The sequence below is a fragment of the Drosophila ficusphila genome, unplaced genomic scaffold, assembly GCF_018152265.1.
Source record: "Drosophila ficusphila isolate 14025-0441.05 unplaced genomic scaffold, ASM1815226v1 contig_286, whole genome shotgun sequence".
Classification (NCBI taxonomy): domain Eukaryota; kingdom Metazoa; phylum Arthropoda; class Insecta; order Diptera; family Drosophilidae; genus Drosophila; species Drosophila ficusphila.
The window spans coordinates 8,655,075-8,672,054 of NW_025064189.1; the positions used below are offsets into that span (position 1 = coordinate 8,655,075).

General features: G+C 46.5%; 4 protein-coding genes across 5 annotated transcripts; 2 read left to right on the forward strand and 2 right to left on the reverse strand.

Annotated features, from left to right (window-relative positions):
* The first annotated feature begins 4,227 nt into the window (after positions 1-4,227).
* LOC108099616 (UDP-glucose 4-epimerase) lies at positions 4,228-7,181 on the forward strand. 2 transcript variants are annotated; one of them, XM_017203251.2, is made up of 4 exons: positions 4,228-4,781; positions 4,891-5,131; positions 6,096-6,386; positions 6,452-7,181. In XM_017203251.2, exons 2-4 carry the CDS (start codon positions 4,892-4,894, stop codon positions 6,971-6,973), a joined length of 1,053 nt encoding a protein of 350 aa, XP_017058740.1. In that variant the 5' UTR covers positions 4,228-4,781; position 4,891; the 3' UTR covers positions 6,974-7,181. The 2 variants fall into 2 exon arrangements, with proteins under 2 accessions (XP_017058740.1, XP_017058731.1); XM_017203242.2 differs by having other exon boundaries at positions 4,229-4,750.
* Positions 7,182-7,464: 283 nt separating this feature from the next.
* Positions 7,465-8,723, reverse strand: LOC108099641 (tax1-binding protein 3 homolog). Its single transcript, XM_017203274.2, has 3 exons — positions 8,532-8,723; positions 8,247-8,375; positions 7,465-8,178 (listed from the first exon to the last, which is right to left on the reverse strand). Exons 1-3 carry the CDS (start codon positions 8,583-8,585, stop codon positions 7,990-7,992), a joined length of 372 nt encoding a protein of 123 aa, XP_017058763.1. The 5' UTR covers positions 8,586-8,723; the 3' UTR covers positions 7,465-7,989.
* A 146-nt stretch (positions 8,724-8,869) lies between these two features.
* Positions 8,870-9,973, reverse strand: LOC108099630 (mediator of RNA polymerase II transcription subunit 30). The gene has a single exon (XM_017203263.2). It carries the CDS (start codon positions 9,883-9,885, stop codon positions 8,923-8,925), a length of 963 nt encoding a protein of 320 aa, XP_017058752.1. The 5' UTR covers positions 9,886-9,973; the 3' UTR covers positions 8,870-8,922.
* A 67-nt stretch (positions 9,974-10,040) lies between these two features.
* On the forward strand, positions 10,041-13,720 carry LOC108099607 (DNA repair protein Rev1). Its single transcript, XM_017203232.2, has 6 exons — positions 10,041-10,157; positions 10,219-11,549; positions 11,601-11,883; positions 11,937-12,360; positions 12,428-13,274; positions 13,338-13,720. The coding sequence occupies exons 1-6, from the start codon at positions 10,122-10,124 to the stop codon at positions 13,489-13,491; spliced, it is 3,075 nt and encodes a 1,024-aa protein (XP_017058721.1). The 5' UTR covers positions 10,041-10,121; the 3' UTR covers positions 13,492-13,720.
* Positions 13,721-16,980: the final 3,260 nt, after the last annotated feature.

The window sequence follows — 16,980 nt, forward strand, 5'->3', positions numbered from 1 at the left end:
AATTGCCGCAATAGAGAAACACGAAAAAAGCGGTAGAAAAATCACCGGAGGCTCTTTCCATGCACTTTCCATTGTACTCTTGGCCAGGTGATGTGGGCTGGGTCGGGATTTCGATTTGGATTTGGATGTGGATTGGGATTTGTATTTGGGCTCGGCTTTGGGTTGGCCTTCACTCGGCCACGTTGTGGTGCGACTCGCTTCCTCCGCCGATTTCCCACGGAGATTATATCACCAGCGGCGCTCACTCGGATCCTGATTCCGAATTGTTCCGGAAAGTAAGAGGAAATTGCCTGGAGATACTCGTACTTTTCTTTTTTCGAAGTGCGTAAATTGAGACAGGAGATGGCCGGAACTTCACCCTTGCATTATATTCAAATTTATTGTAATTTGTACTGCCCTGCAGTCTCATTTGGAGAAAGCGGACCTAAGTACGATGATTGGGAAACGCCGCCGAATAAAAGCAATTAAAAAAGAGTGTAAGAGCAAAAGGCAGGGGCCAAAGAAAACCTTGTTAATGATCGAGTTGAAACTGTTTTGAGACCCCTGTGAAAATCCTGTTAGCCAAGGGGAAAACAAAGGCAAACTGGGCATAAATTACGGAGGAACAACGCCACTTGAAGTTTGTTTTCGCATCGTGTTCGATCGTGTTTCCCTGCCAGTCAGTCAACATGCAGATGTGTCTCCCGGATCCTCGTCCTTTGTCCTTTTGTGCTCTTCCCATTTCGCTACAATAAACATGCCCGAGGGCAGGCAGCCAACAGACAACTAATTAAATTTTCTATGGTATGAATGCGCTTTTGTCGCATTAGCCCCGCGATCCAGAAGCCAGACCCAAACCCTAAACCCTTAAAGCCCAAACCCAACCGAACTGAAACTGAACCGAACCGAACCGATCGGATCCTCGGCGGAGAAGAAGTCTTATTAAGTTGCCATTACCTCGGCGACTCAGGTAGGAAGTAGGGCGCGCCATTCATATTCATAAGCCCATTGCCACCGCCATCAATAGCTCGTAAAAGTGTGTGAAACCGGGAGGCACTGGGAAACTCCGGGAGGGAGGGTGCCCGAAGGTCCCCGCCTGCCTTTGGTCGATCCAATTCCGTTCAGGGTGGTTGCCCCCTATATCTTGTGCCATATCTCCTCGCGAGAAGAGCAGTAGCACACGTGTTCGTCATTTGTTTGTTGCCTGTTGCTAGGCCGAGTACCCTGAATACCCACCCCATCCTAAGATATTACCCCCTCCCCCCTCTTAACCCCCTTCACCCCTCCCCCTCGCAACTCCTCTCTAAGCCTTTGTGGTAGTTTTGCCAAAAAATACAACGAAATGAGATCACTGACAACTGGAAAGTCGAGAACTTGCGTTAAACTTTGGCCAACCGAGTTGTTGCTTTCTGTCCGTCTCGTTGCTCTGTTGTTGGTTGTACTTGTTGTTGTTGTTATTGGCTGTAGTTGTTGTTTTAGTGGCCGCTTCCCAGTGCCTCCTGTTGGTGAGAAACTTATGCCGAAACGCCGCACATGCGCGTGTACTCCACTTACTGCTGAAACGACCGAGAATCGTACTCGAATTCAAGCCGAGAATCGTACGGGACTCCGCCTCACTGCCCAAAAAACTAGCCACTACTCACTCATGGAATAATTTTATTTCAAAGAGATAAAAATTCTATTAATCAAATAACTTTAAAACGTAATACCCTAATTTCTTATCAGCTTTTACAGAATATTTTACTAAAAGTTCTCAGGAGAGATATTTAAAGTACAAGCTCTCCTCATATTCAATTTCAAACGAGTGCCTCAATAAGAACTATTTAATTTCAAACCATTATTATGCTAGATAGCAGTTTTAAGTACGTATTTATTTCATAATCACTACTAATATTTCTCAGTGCTTTGTCGCCGAGGCAAAGTACTCAAAAGTCCACCCAGATAGCCAAAGCCAGGCACTCGAGTGTGATGAATTTATGTGTGTAGCGCCAACTGGGGATCGCGCATAGAAAAGTTTAGATAATTGGCTAATTATATGTTCATGTGCGTTATGAATTTCATTTTCCATATCTCCAATTTATGAATTGAAAAACGTTCAGTCGCCATCGGGCCATGCGGGTTCTGCCAGGCGAAAAACGGCACGAAAACTAAATTGCTTAATTTGTGATAAACGTTTATGGTGGCCCGGGCGGAGTGCAAGTCCAAGTCGGTCGCCGTCGGATCAGGGCCATGTGAAAAGTGCAGCACTTTCACTGCTTTCCCATTTCCCCGCCCCGAATTCGAATTGAAGTGCCCTGGCGAAGAGTCGAGGTTCGTTTGGGGTGGCCCCTTCCCACAGAATTCAGAATACAGAACTCAGAACCTAGATGCTTATCGGGCGAAAACATTAATGCGGAAAATTGGTTTTATTAAGATGGATAACCGAAATTTACATTTAATCTAACGGAGAAAATTCTATTCGTTCCATGCGCGAACATTTTGGTGTGGGAACTTTTGAGAAGTGGCTTAAATATTTGAGGAAGTGTTTTGGAATTTAAAATCAAAATAAACTATTTTAACTATTAACTCAAGACATGATTTAATATTGTAAGGGTTTTTTTAAATTTTGATTACAACGAATTGGTGCTTAGGGAAGTGAACCTTATAATAGCTTTTTCATTTGGTAATCTTCTCAACTGAAAATCGAGAACTGTTCCGAAACCCAGCTCGATTAAATTGGTACGAATATAGCGTTCGGGCCAGACCCCCCAAAACCTTAACCCCACCAGCCCCACGATTCCCGCGCCGAACTGATAATGCCGATGCCATAACATAACGCTCGCTGTTTAATGTCGCATGTACGCAGGGCTTTCTATATAGCCAGGCGGCACTATATTATATATGTACATAACTGTCGGAGCGACCACGTCCACTTCGAGACTTCTCCGCTCCGTCTGCGTCTTCTCCTCCGTCTCCTCCTCCACCTCCTCCACCTCCTCCTTCTCTTTCAGTTTCAGTTTCTGATTTGTTTCTGTTTCTGTTTCTGTGACTGTGCAAATTATTGTCGCTCACATAAAATTATTGCAGGCCAGCGCCATCCAGAGGCGAGCGGTCGTCGGAAGTTCAACTAACTCATTTCCGGTTGTGTCGGCCGGATCATCAATGTGTGTGTGTGTGCGCCGAGAATCTGGAAATATTTGTACATACGCCCTGTGTGCGGTATGCATGGTCTTATATAGCATACGGCATATAGCATATATGGCACATCGAGTGGGCTCTTCTGCCTTTGCAATTCGATCTTAACGATGATAACCTAAAAAGTAACCGGCATGTAATAATCTTATAATCTATCTGTATATACATTTTCATGGGTATTCAGAGTAAATCAAATTGTTCAAAAGTGATTGCCCAACAGAGCTCATCAGATAGAACTGAACAAACACCTCTGTCGATAATCAAAAACCCCCTAAGATAAACCCAATCAAAGTGCTGGTGGAAACCCAATCTGGGTTAAAGCTCTGAAGCTTTCGATCCATTCATGCATTCCGTTCATTGAGAACCAGCAGCAGGCGCATTTCATTGAGAGACTCGTTGCGGCGCAAATACATTCGTAATTAGTTGTAAACGAAACATGTTGAGGTTGTTTTTAGCTTATTGGGCACATGCACTTAACACTTCAGATTTGAAAGGAATTTGGGTCACCGAAAAGCTGATTCAATTGCCCCACTCAAGAAATCCGGTTATCTACAGTTCTTTGCAAAGAAATTGTGTTTCACTGAAATTTCATGAAGCTCAAAAAACGTCCGTTAGAAATCGATGTAAAATTTGAAAATATCTACACAGATGTAAGCAAGCAGTGCAAAGGGATGCCGGACTGTGGGTAATAGGATGGTGCTCTGCTAGTATGTTATCCGGCATTTAGTATATTTTTTGATTTGAATAATTTTAGTCTACTTACTTAACTGTTCATATTAATACAAATTCAAGCGTTTCCCACAATTGTGTTAGTAGTAATAAGATATTCTTAAAGTTTGTAGATAGAATTTCAAATTAATTTCTAAAAATTGGTTACTTCTACCTTGCCCCATTGACTTTCGATTAGAGTGTTATAGTTTTAAAGGCCTTTTTTAACTAAAACAATTTTTGAATTAAAAATTTTGAATATCGATAGCCAGCCAGGGACTGCGAGTCAACCTTCCAGCTCTGTGGATGTGGCAACGCTGGTTGGGCTGAATACCGTGGCAACTTTGCTACTTTGTTTACTTATTGATAATACAATTTTCAGAGCGAACGAAGAGCACCTGAGAATTGCATAAATGGGCATTAAATCGGTAGCCAAAGGTCATTGCTGATAAGAATGCACTTCGAGGGTGACCCCGACAATCTGTCAAGAAGGTAATTCCACAGCAAGCACTTAGAGCCGAGTGACGGATGAGCAACCGAAACCCAATAACAACCCAAAACTGATAAGAAGCACGACCGCGGAGAACGGAGAACAAGTTAAATAGGCTCCGTGGAGAGCTAAACGCTCAGTTGGCAAGCAAGCGCGGAGCAAAACAGACGTACGAAAACACAGATGCATGAATGAGAGTGCCAGAAACGGGTTAAGAAACGTTAACACTCAACGGTCAGCGATCTTTGGCATCATCTTCATCTGCAATCTCGTCCGAGATCGGGCGTTTTTAGGCATCGGAATCCGAAGAGTTTCAAGGGCAACGCTCGCCTTTTAACCAATCTGAATCACTAGACGGGGAATCTTCAATTTACTTTTGAGAAATCACCTGTAAAGCAGGTGAGTTAGGCGGTTTTTGCCAGACAGACAGGTAATTCGCACGCCTGTAGAACGGTTTTTTGGTGACGTCAATAAGAATTCCGCTGTCGTGTGGCCTAATTTCGTGTGTATAATTAAATGTGCCCTTCCGCCTGCTTTAGGATGGCCCCACCCACCGTTTTGGTCACCGGAGGAGCCGGCTACATTGGCTCCCACACGGTTCTGGAGATGCTGAACGCGGGCTACAACGTCATCTGCGTGGACAACCTGTGCAACGCCTACAGCAGCGGAGCCAAACTGCCGGAGGCCCTGAGCCGCGTGCAGGAAATAACCGGCAAGAAGGTCAACTTCTACCGCGTGGACATCACGGACAGGGAGCAAGTGCGCTCCGTCTTCCAGGAGGTGAGACTCGGGAGGATGGTCACGTCAGCAGTTCGGGGCTTCCATGCTCTACACTGCGTATAAACGTGCCAACTGGATACCATTCAATCAGCCTTATCTGGCATGCGCGCTATCAGCTTTTTCTCGTTTGCGCTTGTTTTGTTTGCTCAAGTGGTCGGGCACTTCCGACGAAACCGCGCCGATCGACCCTGAACAAAAGACCCACTTTGCGGGGTCGGAATCGAGTTGGCGCGCTGGCATCCACTTCCACAATTGTGCCCGAGCACGTACGCTGCAATCGAGAAGATGCCGCTAAAGGCCAAAGAACTCGGGAATAGCATAGACACCCATGTTAACATGGTGCCTACAAGATTTCGCTATGATCGCTAATGGGAAATTGGGCAGGTTTTCACGTACCCAACTCGCAAGATATTTGCTAAAAGGGGGTTTTACCCATTTCTTACTATTTATCTATAAAATTTTTGTTTATATTCGTTAAGGCCACTAAAAAGCATGTTTTTTCCAATCAGCCAAGAGCTTTAAAAATTCAAAGCTTATGTTGTTGCCTAATTGCTTTGTTTATTTTCTATACAGAAGTCGGAGCTTGACAACCATTATTGCACACATATTTATAACCGGCCATAGATAATCATATTCACGCGTACTGATTACTAAATAGATTTGGTGCAAATCGCCATAGTGGAATTATTTCTTATCAGCCATAACAAAGTTATTTATAAAACATTTATTTGCTACATATTAACCTTCGATCAATAGTAGACTAATATTGCCATGAAATCATTTATGAGGTTTTAAACTAGTTCTTACTCATAACAAAAATTTGGAAGTTATTTTTATGAAAAGAAAGTAATCAAATTTGTTTTTAGTAAGATTATACCTTTGATAGAAACATTACATTCTCATTAGTATTATAGGGAATTACCTTTGGAACTTCTGTAACTAATCGAAATACTCTTTTTTTTAGCACAAAATCGACATGGTGGCCCACTTTGCCGCCCTAAAGGCCGTTGGAGAGTCCTGCCGCATCCCTCTGCAGTACTACCACAACAACATGACCGGCACGAATGTCCTGCTAGAGGCGATGGCCGACAACAATGTGTTCAAGTTCGTCTACAGCTCCAGTGCCACCGTCTACGGAGAGCCCAAATTCCTGCCCGTGACCGAGGAGCACCCCACGGGCAACTGCACATCGCCCTACGGCAAGACCAAATACTTTACCGAGGAGATTCTGAAGGACCTGTGCAAGTCAGACAAGGTGCGTTGTAGTTTTCATGGAGTATTTGTTAAACATCGTTAAATGGATCCTAATTGCTGTTTCAGCGGTGGGCCGTGGTCTCGCTGCGCTACTTCAATCCGGTGGGCGCCCACATCAGCGGGCGGATTGGCGAGGATCCCAACGGCGAGCCAAACAACCTGATGCCCTACATCGCCCAGGTGGCCGTGGGCCGACGTCCCAGCCTGAGCGTCTACGGCAGCGACTTCCCCACGCACGACGGCACCGGAGTGCGCGACTACATCCACATCGTGGACCTGGCCGAGGGCCATGTGAAGGCGCTGGACAAGCTGCGCAACATCGCGGAGACGGGCTTCTTTGCCTACAACCTGGGCACCGGGGTGGGCTACTCGGTGCTGGATATGGTGAAGGCGTTCGAGAAGGCCTCCGGCAAGAAGGTGAACTACACGCTGGTGGACCGACGGTCTGGCGATGTGGCCACCTGCTACGCGGACGCCACGCTGGCGGATCAGAAACTGGGCTGGAAGGCGGTCAGGGGCATAGACAAAATGTGCGAGGACACGTGGCGCTGGCAGAGCCAGAACCCCAACGGATATGCCAACAAGTAGAGCAGTCCTGCCCCGATCCTGCCCCTCTGCAAGTTCCTGAGTTACTACACCCTCCTGACGGCTCAGGTAGCAATTTCTATTCGCCTCTAGTTGTGTATATTCTTTCCAAATTTCGTGTAGTATTCCATATTTTCGATGTGTGCAAGTGTGTGTATGTAAATCCAAAGTACTTTGTAATTAAAAAAGGCTTTTCGCTGTTGTCATGTAATTCCCGGCTCATTTTCTGTGTTTAGTGACCGCTGGCATCGTTAGTTGGCGTCGAATCGCGGCGATTGACGCAATAACGTAATTAAGGTCGCTGCCAAGGTGGCAGACGTTGCTACTGGGAGATTGTACTTAGCAATAGGGCATTTTCACCTGGGATTAAATAAAACGAGCGAGTTAGTCAATTGTTTGTCGGTTATCAATCTGTATTGGATTGACTTTGTAAACAGTAAGCTGATATAGAGCATTCAGTAAACAACTTCAATAAAACACTGATCAAAAACATGTAATTTGCAAACATTTATTCAAATGCAATCAAACATTAAAAACTCAATTTTAAAACTTAAGTATTGCGCTTTCGACGCACATATCTGCACAGTTAGTCATTTATCACAAGTATATACTATGAATGTATGTTTGTTTCAACAACTTTGCGTTCGTTTGCTTCGGATTGTTTTTGGAATGGTCTGCACATATAAAAGTACAAAATTGTTTATATTCGAGTCTGGTGATTGTGGATTTGTTTGTTTATATCGGTATTTGGCAATCTGTTTTCTGCTCTGGGGCTTGGCGATTCGGAGGCAAAGAAATCGAATTCAACAAGAAGCATTGCTAGGTGCTACATTTACGGCTGGCTATATGTGTGCGCGATATGCATACGTTATGAATATATATTTAATACGATGTATCTAAGTATTGGGATAGGTTCAATGGGGGGAAGAGATCCTTAGCCAAGAAAGGCAGTGGAGAGAGTAGTTGAGATGCCGCTTAAATTATGCGGGAGTCGCTGGAGACTCTGCTCCTAGATACAATTATGTGGAGGTGACGCCCTTGCGAGCTACCAGCATATTCAGTATGGGGTTTTTGCGGATGTAGCTCACGGCCTTTTTATGGGTGACCATGGTGAAGTCGTAGCCGTTGCACTGCAGGATCTTGTCGTGGATCCGCAGACCGGCTCGAGCAGCTGGGCTGCCCTCGTGCACTTCAGTCACATAGATTCCCTAGTTAAATCCAAAGAAACAGATCTGTTAAAGAACACATTTTTCAGAAATTTGAAAGATATTCTCACATAATCCGTGTATCCTTGGGGACTCTTTTTGTAGTCCTGATCGATTCCCCCGCCAATCTTAAATCCGCACTTCAGAATCTCACGCCCCTCCTGATCGTAATCCTTCTCCTTGTGCAGCGTGATGGGAATCTGGGAGTCACAAAACAGGTATGTAAATCTATTGTTAAAATATGATAGTGGTTTCTATTTTTCTTTTGCTCCAGCGACCCAATTCCACCAATACACACAAAGACCGCGCTGGCGACTGTGTGCGTGTGAGCCAGGTTTAATTCATTCACAACTCACGCTCAAGCACTCCATCGCCGTGCCGGCCTGGTGTTGAAATGCCATTTTCGCCATGTCTGCAGATGTTTTGAATAACTTTGGTTTGCTAAACAAAATTATTTCCAACTGATAAATTCGGGATAAAAATCTCGTTGTCGCCCACAACAAATTCTGCTTCTTCTTAGCAAGCGTAAATGCGTAATGGTGTTGGAAAACACGGAAATGTATGTATACAAATCATCTGTGGCGAAGTTTTACCCATGGTCGTAGTTAAAGGGGTTTTACGGTTTTCGAACTTTTGTAGCTGCTTACGTTTGCTTTAGTAAGCTATTACAGTTCCCTTAAAACAAAACCAATCATTTTCTCGTTGGCAATGTTTCTTTTATTTATAACATATCTATAATTTATTAACCTAGGATCGCCGCATGGCCAGCATTGTGTTGATCTCCCAGATAATGATCCGTGTCCTGTCGATGATCTCGCGCAGCTGCCGATTCTTAAGCTTCACAGTCTCTATAAGCTCATGATTCTCCTGGAGGACCTTTCGGTATTCATCGCACTGCGAGGGCTCGATTCTCGGTTCCGGCTCATCCCGATAGGGAATCAGGCTCTCCGCACTCATGTAATCCATACCAGCGTCGTTGCACTTTTCGTAGATGATTCGGACTCTTTTAAAAAGTAGCCTGATGGTGCGGAAATATTCCTGGACCTTTTTCTCCGTGTTATTGTCTCTATGGGAGGTCGGCTGGATGTTCTTCAAAGAGGCGAAGACCTCCTGGAAGCGCGAGGCGATGTCCTGCACGGTTTCCTGACCCAACCGCGAGAGCTGAACAATGTTGATCTCCTTGTGGGGATTTTGCTGGGAAATAGCCAGCATATTGTTGTTGCCACCGGCGCCACCAGGAGGAATTCCACCGCCAGGATTTAATTGCTGCTGCTGTTGTGGAATGTTCTGCTGCGGCATGTTCTGCTGCGGTTGCTGCTGTTGGGGCACCACTCCCCCTCCTCCCATGCCCACGCCGCCGCCCATTCCCACGCCCACTCCGACTCCAACACCTACTCCTTGCTGGGGTACCATCATTTGCTGCTGCATCATCTGCTGCTGCTGCTGTTGCATAGGATGTTGCGGCGACATGCCGGGCATCAGGCCACCGGGACCTCCAGGTCCTTGCGGATTCATCTGCATTCCACCGGGTCCACCCATCATTCCCATTTGTTGTTGCTGCTGTTGCTGATGTTGCGGCGACATGTGCATCTGCTGCATGTTGCCGTGCTGCATGCCGAATCCTCCCATTGGCATCATGTTGGGGCCACCACCTCCTCCGCCGGCGCCAGCAGGACCCTGGTTGCCTTGGTTTTGTCCGTATTTCCACATTTTGCAATTGTATCAAAAACAAACAAAAATTTCCGCAAGCGTAAGAACAAAACGGTGCTGGAAAACTTGAAAAGCCTATTAAAGCAAACAGCTGTGAGAAGTTAGAGCCATATTTTGCAACACTGCAGAGGCAAGAAAGTTGCCAGATGGCGCTAGAACAGTAAGCGCGAAACTGACAGCTGATTGTGATTTGGGGGAATTTAATTTTCTTGCATGCTTTTATAAGCCCATTATAAATGGCTCGCGACGATGATAATGGTTTCAGTGAATGGGTAAGCTTCTTATTAAAGTGTATATTAAGACCATTAAAAACCAGAGAATTCTGATTTTAAGGGCGGCTACTTTGAGGCCAAGAAAGCTAAGTTGGAGGAGCAGTTTGCCGCCGCAAGCGATCCATTTCGCAAGTCGGACTTGTTTCAGGGAATTTCGATATTCGTAAATGGCCTGACAAACCCATCGGCGGATGAGTTGAAGCGCATCATGATGGTGCACGGTGGGACCTTCCACCATTACGAAAGAAGCCACACGACCTATGTTATCGCCTCCGTTGTGCCGGATGTCAAGGTCAGGAACATGAATCTCAGCAAGTTCATAAGCGCCAAGTGGGTGGTAGATTGCCTGGAGAAACAAAGGATTCTAGATTACAAGCCCTATCTGCTGTACACCAACCAAAAGACCTCACAGCCAAGACTTAACTTTGGGAAATTCAAAGATAGTAGTATAAAGGAGACCGTAAGAGAGGAAGACGTCCCCGATGATGAGTTTGACTTGCAGCTGCTCGGGGTTCTTAAGGAGCTACAGCAGGCAGTGGCCACTTCACCGGAAAAGGAGGCCAAGAGCATCAGTTTATCCGAGACAAAGATCACAAATTTATCAGCATCCAGTAGTTCCAATGTTGCTCGTACTGCAGCAGATCCCAATTTCTTAAGTGAGTTCTACAAGAACTCCCGTCTGCACCACATCGCCACTTTGGGAGCTGGCTTCAAGCAGTATGTCTGTGAGCTGCGTCAGGAACATGGCGCCAAAGGTTTCCCCAAGAGGGAGGAACTCAAATCCCTCGAGAAACTTCTTGGAACAGGATCAGATCGGTTTGTAATGCACATCGACATGGACTGCTTCTTTGTATCCGTGGGGTTGCGGTCTCATCCTGAGCTCCGAGGGCTGCCGATTGCGGTGACCCACTCGAAAGGCGGAAGTGCAGCCACCGACGTGCCCGTGCATCCGCAGGCGGACAGAAAGGCAGAGCTGGAGCTCTTCGCACAGCGCTTCGAGCATCATTTGCACGATAACATAAAGGCTGACAAGGTTCGCTCAGGCTTTGACAAGAAGATGTCGCTGTCAGAGATAGCGTCCTGCAGCTATGAGGCTCGTGCGAAGGGCATCCGGAACGGAATGTTCGTGGGTCAGGCCCTTAAACTGTGTCCCGAGCTGAAAACCATTCCCTACGACTTTGACGGCTACAAAGAGGTGGCCTTTACTCTGTACAATACAGTGGCGCAGTACACTTTGAACATAGAGGCTGTAAGTTGCGATGAGATGTTTGTGGAGCTGACTGATTTGGTGAACGAGCTGAAGGTGGATGTGATGGCTTTCGTGGGGCATCTCAGGAAGGAAGTGCACGCCAAGACGGGATGTCCCTGTTCTGCGGGAGTCTCGGGCAATAAGTGGGTAAAAAAATAATAGTGACTTAAAATCATATTAACCAAATTTTTAAGATTGCTGGCCCGCATGGCAACTAAGAAGGCTAAGCCGAACGGTCAGTTCTTGCTGGACTCCAAGCAGGATATTTTGGCCTATATGGCGCCCATGTCTCTGGACTCGCTGCCAGGAGTAGGCAGCAGCATGAGTCACAAGCTCAAACAAGCGGGCTTGAACAACTGTGGAGATGTTCAGAACACGTCGTTGGAGAAGCTGGAGTCGGTGCTGGGCAAGAAACTTGGACAAAACTTATTCCAGAACTGCAGAGGAATCGATGACCGCCCCTTGGCCTATGAGCAGGTTGGTTGTGCAACAGAGTTTTGTTGTTATTAAATCCATTTATTAATTTTTAGGCCCGCAAAACGGTTTCTGCTGAGGTAAACTTCGGCATTCGCTTTACCAATTCCGCAGATTGCGAGAAATTTCTGCGCCAGCTCAGCGACGAGGTTACCAAGCGTCTTACTGAGATCAAGCGCAAGGCCAGGTCTATCAATCTAAAGATCATGGTGCGTGCCGCGGAAGCGCCAGTCGAAACATCAAAGTACATGGGCCACGGAGTGTGCGACATCGTCAATAAGTCCTCGATGATCAAACATGCCACGGATGATGTAAATGTGATCACCTCGCAAGTATTAAACCTGATGAAAGAAGCCGCTCTGCCGCCCCACGAGCTGCGCGGAATTGGCATACACCTAACTAAGCTGGAGGATGCCACCGAAGTTAAAAAGGACAGCATCCTGAAGCAGATGTTCGTCAAGATGTCAGAGACGAAGAAAGGTATTCAAAGCAACCGTATTGTACATAATCTAAACAGCGAAGTTAACGCACGCTTTATTATTTGCAGATCAATCTTTATCGGTGAAACCTCCCACAGAAGCAAAATCTAACCCTAGGGAACCCACAAACGTGATGACCATGTTAACGGCTGCAGCGGTGGGCAGGAAGTCTCTAATCGGGGATAGTGGTAAAACCACGGAACGATCGGCAGGGGAAAAACCACCAACAGATGACGTTAAACCAAAGCCTCGTGAGTCAAGGAATGTGATGACTATGCTGGCGGCAGCAGCGGAGGGCAGGCAGTCCTCCAACGAAGTTAAATTTCCCAGTGATGCTGTAAAACCGAGTAAGCCGCCATCACCCAGTGGTCCGGAGCTCGATCAGGATATTCTAGCTCAGTTGCCGGAGGATATACGACTAGAGATCCTTTCCCACAAGGAAGAATATCTGCGCATATCCGAAACTGATGAAAACGCTCCTCCCAAGGCAGCTCCAGCTCGAACTCCAACGCTCCGTTCGCCGCCGTTAACAAAACGTAACCGCTCGCCAGTCAGTCCCTTGAATGCTAGCGATCTCAGACCATCTACTTCGCGAGAAGCTCAGGAGCGTCTGCAAATGCGCACGGTTCGCAAGGAAAATGAGCTGCGCGTTAGACCAGATCAGATCGTGGCGGACTATATCAAGGAGCTGCCCAAGCACACGCACCCTGCCATTCTGGACTACATCACCAGGCCAGCCAACGAAGTGCCCAATTTGCTGATGGGAGAAAATTACAAGAGCCTGCTGAATGAATGGGTCAGCTTGGAGGAAGTGCCCAAGCCGCCGGACGTGGAACTAATTCACCGACAGATAACGCACATGATCAAGAGCGACAATTTGGATCACATGTACGATGTGATGAAGTATTTCTGCCGGTATTTACATGATCTTAAGCTGATTATACTTCTGTAATCGAATTTATTATCCTTTTCATACAGCATCATCAATTCAAAGCGGAGCAGCTCGTGTTGCTGGCACTTGGCCTATAAGCACATCGAGGAGAACCTTCAGAACCAGATGCTGGAGCACGACGGCTACAACCTTTGCTTCACCCATGACATTCGCTGCCCAAAGTGTCTGCCATTCACTTAAGCACTTAATACGCTGGGTCACAAATTAAAAGCAAATTTAATACAAGCCATCTAATGTTATGCCTACAATGGTATACTTTAAATTGTTTTTAGTTCTAAAGAATAGGATCTCAAGCACTCAGTTCAGTTTAAAACAGGATAGAATCCTGCAAATATGATTTGAATATTATGTATTTCTGCTGAAAGAAAGTAATCCCTTTTTGTTTAATAAATATTGTTACCAAATGTTACTGTAGCATTTGCATTGGTTTTAATCGATTTCAGCTCTGAAAAGAAATGCCTCCGAGTAATTTACAACTCCAGTTGCGTCCAGGTAGCAATTAATGTTGCAAGAGCGGCAAATAATGTGCGGCTCTTGCTGCGATGGCGTTGATAACTTCATACGCTAAAGGGCAGAGCCCCCGTTTTCTGGCGGTGGCTTAAGCCGAGCTCACCGGTGGCTCTTTCCCAGCAAAGCCGGCCACTCAAGACAAATAGGCCAGGCGGGCCAACACCTGGCGGAACTGGCAAGTCATAATTTGCACTTTAATGAAAGCGGCATCGACTCGCCCCGAACAGGTTAGTGTTGAACAGTTCTCCAAAGTCACTGCAGTTAATCGCTGCGACGGCTGTAATATGTAATTGATTCGCATGCCTGCCCACTCCCCCCTCAGAGCTCCACGACTCCCGGCTCCAATCCTATCCGATCCGAACCCATCCCATCCCATCTGCAGCCCCATGACAAACCATAACAATTACAATGCCACTGCCAGGAAGCCAGAGATGGGAAACCTATCTGGGGGTATACCTGGGAATCTATTTTTAGAAAAAATATACATATGTAATATCTGAGAACAGGTGATTAATCTTATCTTAAAATATCTAAGAACTTAATCTCCTTAAATTAATAATTGATCAATATCTGAAGAATACGTAAGGGAAGAGTTTTAAGATCGCGTATCAGAGTATTTTCAACCTAGGTACCCATTTAATTTAGGACTCATATTAAAGCACATCTGCTGAAAAACATTCGCAACATTCTCATCTCTGAAGGCCACCCCACATTGGCTGGCAGCTGGAGCTCAAGATAGAGCAGATGTTGCCCGGTAATTAAAAATAGTCAAGCTGCATTTCTGGCTCAGCATCCGGTGGCGATGTGGCTGGTGTCTCTGTGGGATGGGACGGGATGCCATGGGCTGGACTGGGATCGGTCGGGATGGAATGGGATGGGATGCGATGGGATGGGCTGGAGCCGGCTCCCGGGATTTACATGAGCTACGCTTTGTCTGATTTAATTATGTGCGCAAAAGGCGTCGTTGTTTCATAAATTTTATGCATCCTGTCGTCGCGGAACTCGGTAGCAGCAACATGGGGCTCCAACTTGCCCCCTGTTGTAGTCGGGTAATCTGGCTCAGACCAGATGCAAATGTTGTCAAGTTTTGATAGACTTGTTGGCTGCCAACGCGATTTGTCAACGACTCCTCGGCGGCTGGCTTGGCGTGGTGCCAAGATTCTTGGAAGCGCTGAGTCTTCTTTTCTACCTGTGGATCTGTGAGGTTCCTACTCTTTTTAAAATGAGAAAAGAAATTTATAAATTTTCCTGTTGCAATATAGAAAACAACTTTAATAAATTAAAACTCGATACTATAAACCAGAGATCTTTATCTTTTATATTAACCTCTCATATCAAAAAATTTATCAAGAGTAGTAGTATTTAAATTTGTCTTGTTAAATGTATTTCTTTTTGTGAGATGTACATATGTAAGGGATTACTGAAGGCTACCTTCCAGCGCAGACTGATGGGTGAGTGTGAGTGCCTAGCAGCCAGTAGCAACATGAGGCCAAAACAAAATCGCAGCGTGTTGCCAGCTTTATTCCCACGCTCGTGAAGTCAACTGAACTGGCAACAGAAGCTGCCGGAGCAGCTGGAAACTGTCAACATTATCGGACGTGACTCTGCGCGACAAGATCACTGCCAGAGCCTTGCCTCATGCTCAGCTGGTTTGGTTGGGCCCTATGCCAAAGACATTGGCCACATGGAAATATATGCCGCGTTTCGGGGAGCTGCGCCTCCGATGCTGATAATGCCTGGGGTTTTCTGCTGCGGTTTCGGCTGCTACCAAATAAGTCGAGGCAGACGATTCGGATTTAGCCGCCAAAGCAGCAGCAGCTGAGGCTGAAGCTGCGGCTGAGGTTGGCTCTATGCAAAACTTCTAGCCAATTAACTTGGCCGGCGGCAGAGGAGAGACCCCAAGTCTCCGTTCCTGGTGCTGTGCCTTATGATTAGAATCGTCGACAGCAGGCCGCCAAACGGGCACAGCAGCAGCAACATCGGCAGCAGCAGCAGCAGAAACAGCAACTGCAACATCAGCAACTGCAACAGCAGCAACTGCAACATCAACCGCAAGCAACCAAAGCTAATGAACCATGTTGCCGCTGATGAACCCAAACTGATTAATGATGCCTCTCTGGGATGGCAAATGGAGTGGGGCAGCAGAGGCCCCTGCAACTGCGAAATCCGATGGGGTTACACACCCGAATCCCGATTCCCCCTGCCAAATCCCTGGGGCCCAGCTAACAACTTAACTAGTTCAGTGGTGGGCTTAGGGTTTACGATAAAAACAGTGAGAGAAACATTGGTAGATTTCTATATTTGGAAAAGGTTACCTACTAATTTAATGGTACGTTTAAAAAATCGAATAATTTTAACTATCAATTTAATTACTCTAAGAATAAGGTATTTGTTTCTTTAGCTTTGCAATTCTAAATACTATATATCTCAGTATTGTAAATTAAAGATTATATGTTCACCGTGCAGTTGTAGAAGTCCAGTCAATTTTCGGGCAGCTGAGTAAGGAGCTGACAAAACCCGGCGAGGCGACGGCGATGGCAATGGCAATGGCGATGCCCAATGGCCAATGGCCATGGCCGAAACAAAGGCCGCGCAGGCGCACCTGAGAATGTTGATAGCCCCCATGGACTCGCCGGAGTGGGAGTGGGAGTGGAGCCGCGATGGCCTGCAAGAGGATGGAACGGAGGGAGTCCAAGTGCAAGTCGTTTTTTATGCCACTCAAGCGGCGACAACAGGGACTGCAACAAGGGTCCAAAGATCCCGGCCCGCAGTGGAGGGGCAGAGGGAGCAGAGGGGAATAAACCCGGGCCAAAGCTCGTTTGTGCCGGGCCCTTTATCACATGCGCACATCATTTACTTGAAAAGGAGACAGGAGCAGGGACAGGGACAGGGACAGGGGGCAGCGCACTTCAGCAATTGCCTTTAAAGTGTTTGCGTCGTGACAAAATCAATGTTGGCCGTCTGTTGCTGTTGCTGTTGCTTCTGCTGCTGCCGATGCGATGTTGCTCTTGCTGTTGCGATGTTGCTGCTGCCGCTGCCGCTGAGATGTGGCTGCTGTGCTCCGAAGCAGCTGAAGCTCTGACAGCCTCCTCGCGGACAGTGATTCATGGTTTATTAAGCGCATTATGCCGCAGGACACTTTGAAGTTTCCAAGGAGGC